The following is a 12526-nucleotide window of genomic DNA, read 5'->3' on the forward strand; positions in this document are numbered from 1 at the left end:
CTAAAACATAATTTCAACAAGTATGAAAAAACATAAACAACTATTCATCCAGAGGTGATATCCCTGAGATAAAAGATGAGTATCATTTATGAACATGAACAACACACACACGAATAAAATGAATGAATACCTCTTCGGCCGGGTTATCAGCCTGAGATTTGGACATCTTACTGCTCCTTCTCATTGTCTTCGCCTGCTGTAACAACTCTGTATCACGATTGGCATTAGCCAATGCCAGAACACAAAACAAGGTATGGTGTGGATGCGACACTGCTGTCTCATAAATCATCTAAAAATTATAACATTGTTCTTAGTTTTATCACAGTGAAAATCTTTCCCTTCAAATATATTCATTGTTTTCTTTTCTAAGATTTATATATACAGGTTTAATTGATAAATTACATAGTAAGTGTTGTGTTTTTTTTCAACTGTTGCATTATTTCAGGCAAAAGTAAGCACCATTTATGAACCATCAACCTTCTGTAAGAAAACTAGACAGCTTCCTAACTTGAAAGATTCTAAAGTTCTTAATAGGATTTGTACCAAAGAGGTGAGCGACAAAAAATTAGTAAGCAACCTTAACCACTTCGTTAGTCAGAGGTCTTTTGATAAATATATAGAACTTTCTTAAATACAATGATATGACACACCAACCTTGTCAAGAATTTGAAGGAAAGGTTGTGAAGTATCTCTGTGTGGTTTGACATCCATTCTTGCTGCTAGCTGGTACATCAGTGGTAACCATTTGTATGTCTTGATTTCATTCACTGCTTCCTATAGTGACAAGACATCGAAATATGTAATAATACTTAACATGGTCGAAACTATTTTGTTCAAGAAACAGATTAGTAGATTATCAAATTATTCAACCTGCACTGTTGATGAAGTGTTTCTTCATTTTTATCGTATTTTGTTCAAGAGTTTGTTCATTTTGATCAATTTCTAATTTCTACACCAAAAAGAACAAAGTGAATGTAATTTTAAATGAATTAAATATTTGGGTTCTCTTGTTTTATAAATTTGATCTAAAGTCATAAAACACAAGAGCACCAAATGTGATGATAACGCTCATATGTTAAGGGCAACAACTATCAATAACAAATTTTTTTAAACATTAGAAGTTAAAAAGGGACATAACTCCTAAAATGTTGCTATTAGGAAAACGTTCTTTGTCCAACACCTGCACCTTTTGTTATGATAAGCAAGTATTCTAAGTTTCGTATCGATAACATTTAAAATATTTGAATAAGAATGGGATACATTAATGATATTGCACCATGACAATGTTAATGCAGTGATCATATACCTCAACTTTTTTTTCAAATCAGACAAGGTAAGAAATGATCTTAAAACTATTTTTTTTTTAACGAAAAAAGATAAAAAAAAATTTTCTTTTGACCTTCATAATCATATTACCGATAATAACATGTGTGACAATAATTTGTCCTGCAGGAACTATAATAACTATAGATTTTTTTTGGTTGGATTTTATGTCGCACTAACACAGTTGAGGTAAAAAAAATTTGGTAACTCTCCAGCTTTACTGGTGAAGGAAGACCTCAAAAGGCACTATGTGCATTCTTTCAGACACAAACAGGTACATGTGTAGAACCACCGAGGTTAAGCTAGCTGCATAGCTTCCCCACATGAAATAATTCAAAGTCCATGCAAGATTCAAACTCAGAGCTATTAAGGGCAAATGGTTTGAAATCACTCAGCCAAATATAAATGGAAATAAAATCAAACATATCAATATACCTCCATCATACTATTCACGTCCTTATTATGCACGTTATTAAACCAGAGAGATGTCAGTCGGAACACTCGTAAATTATGCTCGTCTCCACACCTCAAACATTTGATATAATTGAGTACGGCCTTCAGTAGATAAATGTTCCTATCTTCCTGCATACACAGCAGCTCATGTTGATCTATCTCTGTTTGCTTCTCTAATGTTCGCAGATATCGACTGAAAAATGTATCAGTATAGAATATGTCAGTTTGAATATAGAAATCGAAGTTAATCTAGTTTAAATTTAAAATGTATTGTTTTATTATTAAACACAACATCTTCATCAGGTATACATGTACATTTTGTACTTGTTCACAGGAAAGGATATCAACGTCATACCATTTCAAGGACAACTTGCAATAGTAATGTGTTATAGTCAGCAGTATAACTTACAGTCTCTTTTCTTAAATGAAATGACTCAAAATATTAATGAACTCCTACAGTGAGACCTCAAATTTCAATACATTTCTAATATACATGTATAGAAACTTAATCAAAGAAATGTTTAAATATCAGATTGTGTTTACTTCATATCATCTCCCGGTATAAAATATTGGATTTCGTAGATATAAAATATATCGGTACAAGTTGCACAGTTATCATTAATTCATTGAGGACAAACCTGTTTTCAATTAAGAATATTAAAAAAATGTCCTTTAAAAATTGTAATTTTTGATTATCATAATTATTCCTTTAGTTAATTTGAGAAATAATATATTGTTTTGTCAATAGTATGCTATTAACCATAATTCTCTCAAAATAAACCAATATCAATCTATATATTTGAAATGGGATCATTTTAACATACTCTTTAGCAGATTCTCCCATAACTTCTCTAAGACGGTCAGCTTCTTGTTGAGATTTTCTCATCAGAGATTGTTTTGCCTCGTATGTACTCGAGTTCATGTAATTGACAATATTCTGGTACTGGGTGTCAGCGTATTTCGCCAACGCAAGGTACGCGTCCACTGACCGATCCCCGGTTTCATCTAGCTGCTCGTACATGTTTATAGCCTGTAACATTACACATGTACATATATATTATATGTATTTTATATTCTAACTTTATTTTGACAAAGGAAGAATATACTTTAGACACATGGTATTAAGCAACTATCTAGCAAGATTTAAATAATCTGAAGTATAATTTCACTTGAATTTATCACAAATTCTCGAAATAATTCATTTGAAATAGCCATGAACAGTAAAGGTAAAAGTCCAAATTTACAGCATCAACAGAATTAACACACAAAAGTATATGTCTGGAACTGCAAAGATTCTGGCCATACGAGGGATGATCAAAAAATAAGGCCGGATTGTGACTGTCAATTGAAGAATTTTCAACCCATCACTTATTGTTATATATCACACTTAATCGGAAAACAATACCTGTAAATTGATGCTTTATCTAATCTGATAACGCAAAAAGCTTGTCCGTAACAGCGAATTTAATAACCATGGTAACGCACACCCGGCGCAGTGCATAAATTCGCCTTGACATCAGGCACTTTAAGCTGCGTATATTTTACAATATGGCACATTTAGATTTCAAAATACGCCAAAATGTCATGAACCTTATCTTTGACGTTGTCAGTAAAAATGACTTCATTTAAACCATATTTATATTTGCAGTCACAATTCAAACGTCACATGTTAATGAAATACTCTCGTTAAAACTATGTCGTCGGAATGTCTCGAAAATCGATCAATAAGAAAAAATTGTTAAAAGTAAGATGAGAAACTGTTTAAAACGTAGAAAAAGAGTATGGCTATCAAGGGAAAAGTTCCAGAAAGCCACAGCATATTTTTTGATTAGCATGAAGAATAAAGAAAGGGTAATAGAGAAATAGAAAACAAGTAAGGGAGAGACAGAAAAAATAAATTTTTAAGGATGTTGGTGACGTCAATCGCCAAGACGTTGAAAAATGACAGTTGATTGACTGTCAACGATGTTCGACAGTAGCTACGGGACGGTGCAGTCAACTCTAAGGATTTTAAAATGATAATAGTTAATGCATTAATTACATATATTGTATTCTTGGTTTACAATTGTATCAATTATTTTCTTATTTTACGCGGTAGTTTTATGGAGAAATTGTGTCAACAATTAGACAGTCACTGTTCAAAATCGGCTATGCATTTTATTTATTTTAAAATAATGACAATTTTGTTAATAGTTGTATTATTCTTTTATATTTTCTTATGTATGATACATTATCATTCAGCAACATTATTTTACATTATTTGTAATACGTAATATAGTTTATTGTATGTGCAATTTTTCAAAACTTCAAGTAACAGAAGGAAAGAACGGAAGCTTGCGTCGTTACAGGAGCTCTTTATCATCATCCATTCTTTTACAATACAATATGATACCCACTTGTACTGAAATATATATAGACAGTGGATCCGCCGCATCAACAGTATTACTGTACCACGTATTGGCCTACTGCATGAATGAGTAAAAAGCTGCTCCTTTAAGGAAACTACGCTTGTGACATCGTTAATGTCCATTTTAAAGTTATACCAGGCGCCCCATTGCTTTACATGTACATGCCAATAACGGCATAACTTTTTTCTTTGTTAATATTTCTTGTTGGTATTTTTTGTATTATTCAGGGGATAGATTCCGATTTATTTTCCGTGTATTTTTATGTAAATTCATTTAACAGGTAAAGAATCATTTACAAAGTCCAGTTAATTTTTGATCATCCCTTGTATATCTCTCCATTCTTCCAAAAGGCAAAAAAATGTTTTTCAAGTTATACAATATCCTATCTAAATGATATAGCCTGTCTTTACAAATGTATAAGTAGTGTACAAGGTTTAATTATTCAGTCTAAAAAATTCAACACTTATCAACTGAGTCTTATTAAAGCTTTACTGTAAAGACAAGACTTTACCTTTTCCATGTAGTTTTCCATAATAATGTTGGGGTTTTCTGACCTTGTCTCTGCTAACCAGTTACCATAGATACTGAGGGTTTGTGGGTAATACATGGCTGCTGATTTGTCCGTAGATCTTAACTGGAAACATGTTTTATACAAATCTAAAAACTTGATATAAATCTGTTAATTGATGAAACATTAGGAGCACACATTTAATACTTTTGCCTGTAGATGTCACTGGACACAGACTACAAACTTACAGAATGGCCTGGCCTGCACTCTTTGACATCAGAACCCTTAAGTTACTTCATAGGTAGAGTTTTGGGACTGCGAATCAAGCAACCTAGGTTTGACAGTGTAGGTCATTTTCATTGTGATTGATCATGAAATCTTTTCTACTGTCATTCACACTGTACCTCTGTTCTGGTATGAACAGAAGTTATCATTTCCTTGTAAAAATGAACGCAACTAGTACTTGTAAACTGCTTTACAGCATGCCCAGGAACGATGCAGTGGCTGAACTTTGCTCTGGTAAATTCAATGTCACTTACTGCCATGTTTCCGTGGCTAAACCTTGGTCCAAACTTGAATTTCTATTTCTCTTGATATCCGTTTTATAATTTCACAGTTTTGCTTCTAATAATAATAATTTAACAGATTTGCTCCTCTAATAATAAGACTTATAACTGCTGTTTCTTTGTGATCAAAGTAAAAGTTAAAACTTTTACCAAATATAAGTGAATTTATCACTATCATTTTAGAATTTTTTTGAGAAGTTTTTGAAAATAACATATCCAAGGCAACATAACATTATAAAACACTACCTTCCTAAGTTTATCAATCATGCCTCTAAGTAAAGGTTTAGCTATATTCTCCTCTCCTCTTGCCCAGAACAACTTTGCCTCTTCAATCTGAGATGGTATGCTAAGAGAAAGATCTGATATGTCCAGCTCCTTTACTGTTGCTATAGCTCTCTCAGATACCTACAAATTATATAATATAACTTACAGTAATGTAAAATCTGCTTGGGAGACTTATGCATTAATGCTAAATTGAAATTATCACAAAATAATGTAAGTTATCATCTGTTACAAAGATATGTGTGAAACCATAGTGGTTAAAGTTATATTTTAAAATATTTGTAATTTAACTACAGGACAAGTGGTAGACAATCACTGCCCTATACATAGTACCATGTATTTATCCAGAAGACAAGTATACCCATCTTTGGTTGTAATAGATTTATATTTGTCTGATTAATTGGTTAAAAAAGGATGAGTATGGGGGTGGGTGCATCTTTATCATAATTGTAGTTTGAAGATGAAGAAAATGTGTATCTATATTTCATTCATTTTCTTTTATAAATGTGTAGATTTTACAAATTTTATATACATGTCAAGTAAAAATTTAACATAAATCTTCTACAATAAATTCTTGTAGTTCTTAGAAATATTCAAAGCAAAAACAAAATAAGTATCAATTACAGCTCTAGCGACAAATGGCTTAATATGTTATGATCGTTATTATACCTGATGCCTGTTAGCCTCCCTTGCACTAGTTGCAAGCTGGTGTAGACTTTCTACATAGATACGGAACACATGTTTATTATCTGTCTTTTCCCACAGTAACTTCACTGCTGAACATTTCATATACAATGTAGGCAAGGTAAATTTGATATCACTGTCACTGTCCAGTATCTGGTTCACATCACTAAGATCCATTCTCCCTACCTCTCTAAAACTGTTTCAAACACAATGTGTGAATAATAAAAGCAAAAATATCTTAATGAATTTTTACTAGAAAAAAAATGGAAAATCATAGAAAAGTTAACAGTAACTTTTCTACATGATATGGTAATGATATTGAAACTCATAATGAGAAAGACCAATTAACCTGTAACCTCCTATATTTCTATAATGGATCTGTGCAGCTTTGAATTTGAAACAGTCCATTCAATGATCAAGGGATTTTAATATCAAAATACAAAAAGTGAGCTGCCAACAGTATAGAGCCTGGTCAGACTGCACAGATAAGCAGCCTGACCTGGCTCTATACTTGTGGCACAAGTTGACCACTTTTGGTTCTAGAAGGTTAAGGGTTAAGATGGTTATTATACATGTACAGTCTACTCCACTTACAACGTGATCGGTTTTAACGAGGTTCCGCTTACAACGTACTTTCTACTGTGTCCCGGCCTTTTTCCTTCTATTTTCCTTTCATTTTTTATCGTTTATAACGAGATCGGTTTTAGCGAGATATCGGTTACAACGTACATAATTTCGCCGTCCCATGCGTATTTTTCAGAATTTTAACGAGGTCACTTCATCACTTCATTTGCACTTCGTCTGCCGCAGTTTCCCACCTTGAGAAAAACAATGATGACCAATAATAAAGGTCAATTAAGGAAGAAATTATTGACGCGGGACGAGAAAATGGGTCTAACAATTAGCGATCAATGTGTCAGCCTTGTTTTGTCAGCGCTCCGGTCCGGGCTAAATTGTCCTTAAGGTGACGAAATGTCATAACCGAGTGATTAGCACAAAGGAAGCGGCTAATTTCTTGCGGTGTTATTCGGTGTTCGTGAGAAATGCACTGCGTGACTTTCGAAAACGAATTTTAAAATGTACATATTAATGAAAAAACACACGCGGTTAGACTTAGGTTGTGTTTATATTTTTTCTTTAAATTCTATGATAGCTAGATATATTCATATACATGTATATTTAATTATATTTAAATAAAACAAAAACATTTGATTGCATAGAATTACCTCCCATTATGTACTCTTCAAAAAGGATGCACGCGAAAGCGAAAGTAGAAATAAATGATGCTCGACGGTGTCGGATTTCTCAATTTGTTCTGTCCCGGTTATAACGAGACCCGGTTATAACGAGGAATCATCCGAAGTCCCGACGATCTCGTTATATCCGGAGTGCACTGTACTTGTATTTCAGGGTACATGAAATACTTTTTTTTATCATGATATAATTCAAGCCTTTATTTAAGAATGGATCATTGGAAAGATCTGCATTAACTGGTGAAAGAAAACTATGAGTGCCAGTGGATTATTTCTGCCATTAAACATGTACATATGTAGCACCGCCAAGCCTTGCTTAAGCTAGTTGGACTTTCCTCACATAAAAGAATCCATAATTCTTTTTCTTGTCCAACCAACATTGGAAAGGAACAAAAAATTTAAGGTTAAATCCTCCATAAGAAGTGCCCCTAGTTACGCTGTTTCATAACAACATTCCAGTACTTTCTAGTTGAATTATACCCCCCAAGATATCCTAGCATGCAATAAATCAGGTAATAGTATAGATGTTGGTGGACCCATAGTCCATCAGTTGACTAGCTGGTAAACTTTCTCACATGAAATAATTTTGCTTTTATTTCTTCTTATTTTTTGGGTTTTAAGTTGCACCAACAAAGAAAAACATCATGTAGCAACTTTCCAGCTTTACTGGTGGAGGAAGACTCAGGTGCCCCTTAAGGCATTATTTAAGCAGGAAAGAGCAGGCACCCGAGTAGAACTACTGATGTTATGTAAGCTTCTTGGATAGCTTCCTCACATGAATGAACCCAAAGGCCCTGTTGGAATTTGAACCCACAGCAGTGAGGGGCAAGTGATTTGAAGCCAGAGACCTTAACCATTAGGCCAGAGATACCCCCATAAAAGAATCAAATATCCATGTTGGTAAAGAAACTACTGTAACCCAACGAATATTCGCGACCAATTAATATTCGCTTTATTCGCAGATGGCCACGAAGCGCGAATATTTGTTTGCGCGAATAAGTCCGCACGATTTCGCGAATAAATTGGGTGAGAAATTTTTATTTTAGACGTTGTTCATGCAAAGCTACTTGACCGGATATATTCGAATTTTACGGGCACCTGTTAGGAAGTAATGAATTGTTATGAATATTGCCCATAAAGCAATAAAAACACAAAACTAAGTAAACTACTACTATTTTATAAATATCAAAAAGAATCTATGTCAATTATAGCAAATCACTATTTCATTTACATTTAAAGTCATAATGAATTGATACAGTGTTCGAATATTTATAAAGAACGTATAATTCACTCATTTTGGACATAAGTCAATCAACACCCGAAATAGATTTAACTTTAAAAAACAGCTAAACATGTTACAAAATAATCATCATTATGGAACACGCGCTTCTGAAGCAATTATCGTCTAGTTTGTGTTTTTCACACGTCTGAAGGGAACGGGACGAAAGAAAAACTATTAGTCGAGAAAAACAAAGTTATAATTAGTGTGATACCCACTCTGTTTTTAACGACATGTTTGGAATGAAGACGAACGAATGCGTACATGTACACATATAAATTAAAAAATATAGAGAAAATGTTTTGCTGAATTGTGATCACAATTCACTTACCAATACAATATATAAGGCTAGCGTATTGTTAATCCCATTTTAGACACTAATAATGACCTCAATTATTTAAGATTAATAGTCGGCTAGTGGATTTTATGGCCCCATCGGACTTTCCAATCTGCGAATTTTTTTTTTTCGGAAATCGAGAAAACGCGGAAATTAATATTCGCGAATATGTCCGACCTCGGCAAAACGCGAACATTTGTATTCGCGAATATAAATTGGGTTACAGTATCACAGCTATCTTCAATGATACATCAATGATATCAAATATATAATGTATGTGTGTCAAAATGTGATGAATGCTCCTTTTGTAGTGTTTAAATAAAGTTTTTTTTTAGTTCTTAAAAAAGGATAACATAACTAGAACTATCACTAAATGAGATTAATACCCCCACAAGACTGCTTCGGAAATGAGGATGTTACTAGTAACAGAATACCTTGTAAAAGAATTGAAATATAGAGTTATGGTTGTGGGCAATTAAAGATAGTTGTGGTTCTTGTATGTTGCATTTCCTTTCAATGTGGTTGGCCATTGTATGAAGTTTTATTGAATTACTCTGTAATAAGTCCAGAAAGACAAAGAAAAGGAACAAAGGGCAATAACTCTATAAATTCTGAAGATGGAGTTATAGTTCTTGTGCACTGCACTTCCTCTTATTGTGCTTGACCATTGTATGAAGTTGTTTTGAATTTCAACCAGTATGTTTTAAGTTATGCTCCGGACAAGGAAAAGTATCAAAGGGCAGTGACTCTGCATTTTGTCAAAATGTAGTTATGGCTCTTGTGCACTGCACTTCCTTTTAAAGGCCTTGACAACTGTATGAAGTTGTATTGAATTCCAAACAGTAGTTTTCAAGTTATGCTCTGGACAAGGAAAAGTAACAAAGGGCAATGACTCTGTAATTAGTCAAGACAGAGTTATGGTTCTTGTGCACTGCACTTCCCCTTATTGTGCTTGACCATTGTATGAAGTTGTTTTGAATTCCAACCTGTAGTTTTCAAGTCATGCTCTGGACAAGGAAAAGTAACAAAGGGCAGTAACTCTGTAATTAGTCAAGATGGAGTTATGGTTCTTGTGCACTGCACTTCCTCTCAAAGTGCTTGACCATTGTATGTAGTTATATTGAATTCCAACCTAAGTCTTCAAATTATGGTCCGGACAAAAGAAAGCAATGGAAAAAGTAACAAAAGGGGGCAAATAAACTCTGTAATTACTTTAATAGGAGTTATGGTTTCTTTATTGCACTGCACTTACCCTTGTTTGTGTTTGACAATTGTATGGAAGTGTTTTTGAATTCCAACCAGAGTTTTCCAAGGTTATTTGCCCCGGACAAGGAAAAGTAACAAAAGGGCATAACTATTTTAATAAGTCAAAGATAGGAAGTTTTGGTTTCTGTGCACTTGCACTTCCTCTCATGTGCTGACCATTGTATGTAGTAATATTTTGAATTCAAACCATTAGTCTTTCAAGTTATGTTCCGGACAAAAGAAGCAATGGAAAAAGTAACCAAAGGGCAATAACTCTGTAATTAGTCAAGACAGAGTTATGTTTCTTGTCACTTGCACTTTCCCCTTATTGTGTTGACAATTGTATGAAGTTGTTTTGAATTCCAACCAGTAGTTTTCAAGTTATGCCCCGGACAAGGAAAAGTAACAAAGGGCAATAACTCTGTAATTAGTCAAGATAGAGTTATGGTTCTTGTGCACTGCACTTCCTCTCAATGTGCTTGACCATTGTATGTAGTTATATTGAATTCCAACTATTAGTCTTCAAGTTATGCTCCGGACAAGGAAAATGCAACGGACGTCTGGACCGACCAACCAACTGACCACCGGGTGACTCCTATATACCCCCCCAAACTTCATTTTTGGAGGTATAATTAATCTTTTTTTTTCATGTACATGCGAGCCTGTAACATATTATGCATATTTTATAGTTCTTTAATTATCTGCATTTCATTGAATGTACAAACAAAAAAGATTCAAAGATATCTTTCTATTCTATTTTCACCTTTTAAGTAGATCACTTGTTTGGTTGACAATGTTAACACACATTAGGTCTGCTAAAACAGGGTATAATTTCCTAGCACTCGTCAAACAGCCATCCTTCAACCTTGAAACTGCACATAACCTGATAAATTAATATGTTCATGGTATAAATAAGATTAATATATACTATAAGTGCTTATTGACCAACAACATCTGTACATAACAAACACAGAAATTTAAAAAGGTTGCAAAATTTATTCAAAACAGTTAAATTATTGGTTTTTTGTTTGTTTGTTTAATTGGGTTTTATATCACACTGACACATTATAGGCAATATATGGCCACGTTCCAGCTTTACTGGTGGAAGAAGACCTCAGGTGCCCTTCCGTGCATTATTTCAGGCACCTGAGTAGAACCACCAGCATTCTGTAAGCTAGCTGGATAGCTTCCTCACATGAAAGAATCCAAAGTCCATGTCGGGATACGAACGATCTTAACCTCTCCTCCACAGACGCCCCTAAAATTGTAGATATACAGTCAAGACTGCCTAAGCGACCCCCTGATTTAAACGACTCCCTGTCTTATCTGACCTTGTTTCAGTACTCCCAACGTGTTTTCCTATATAAATGGTCTGAATTAAACGACTCCCTGTCATATGTGACAAGCGACCCTAATTGTCTGGTCCCAATGCAATGTTTGGTCTGATTTAAACGACTTTCACACCTTTTATTTGTCCGTTAATCAGGATAAGTAATACCTATTATAAACACACCAGAGGGCCAAAATAATCAAGTCCAATTATAATCCAGTAGCAAACAAAGTCTACACACCTCTATCTCAATTACACAGTTAACATGTATACAGTACAGGTATCGAGTGACGTAGCGAAGCATTATGCAATCGATGTGGTGTGTAATGTACATTATGGCCTGAGTTAAAACTGGGGCTAAGATTTGTGTTAGATTTTTTTTTTAATTATAGAGAGGCCAGCGGAAGATTTTAGGCAGCATTTTTTAAATTTACCTTTCTATGGGCTGCATAATTAATACGGAAAAAAATAATTGATACTAAAACAGAAAAAGCTTTGGATATGGATATGTTTTAAAGATCCTGTAACACACATTTTTTCATGTTTTATTTCAAAAATATGATGCTAAACATTAAGATTTGTCAAATATCGTAGTTCAAATTACAGTACGCTCAGCGCGGCTTTTTCAAAAACCCGCGTGACCCCGCGGATGGAGGTTTACCGCGGACGAAAATTGATCAGAGTATTGGTCGCCGTGACCCCGCGGACAGAAAAATTTTCCACCCACCGCGAAACGGAGCGGTAAATTGCGGAGGAACGCGGCGGTCAAAACACCGGTCAACGCGGTTGGAAACCTTAAATTCAAATTTATTCCCCCCCAACTGTATTTAAACAATCAAGGGTATTACTGTACGTACT

The 12526-nt window shown here is 34.2% G+C and overlaps 1 protein-coding gene across 1 annotated transcript in view; it reads right to left on the reverse strand.

The window, feature by feature from the left end:
- Positions 1-12526, reverse strand: part of LOC132741313 (serine-protein kinase ATM-like) — a 33864-nt gene that overhangs the window by 15919 nt on the left and 5419 nt on the right. The window contains exons 7-14 of the mRNA XM_060729441.1: positions 11102-11221; positions 6210-6420; positions 5505-5663; positions 4696-4818; positions 2601-2806; positions 1759-1969; positions 655-774; positions 131-289 (exon numbers count right to left, since the gene is read on the reverse strand). Of these exons, the coding sequence (XP_060585424.1) occupies positions 131-289; positions 655-774; positions 1759-1969; positions 2601-2806; positions 4696-4818; positions 5505-5663; positions 6210-6420; positions 11102-11221 (1309 nt within the window). The remainder of the gene's footprint in view (positions 1-130; positions 290-654; positions 775-1758; positions 1970-2600; positions 2807-4695; positions 4819-5504; positions 5664-6209; positions 6421-11101; positions 11222-12526) is intronic.

Source organism: Ruditapes philippinarum, unplaced genomic scaffold (assembly GCF_026571515.1).
Source record: "Ruditapes philippinarum isolate M1 unplaced genomic scaffold, ASM2657151v2 ctg1805_1_1_1_1, whole genome shotgun sequence".
NCBI classification, from domain to species: Eukaryota; Metazoa; Mollusca; class Bivalvia; order Venerida; family Veneridae; genus Ruditapes; species Ruditapes philippinarum.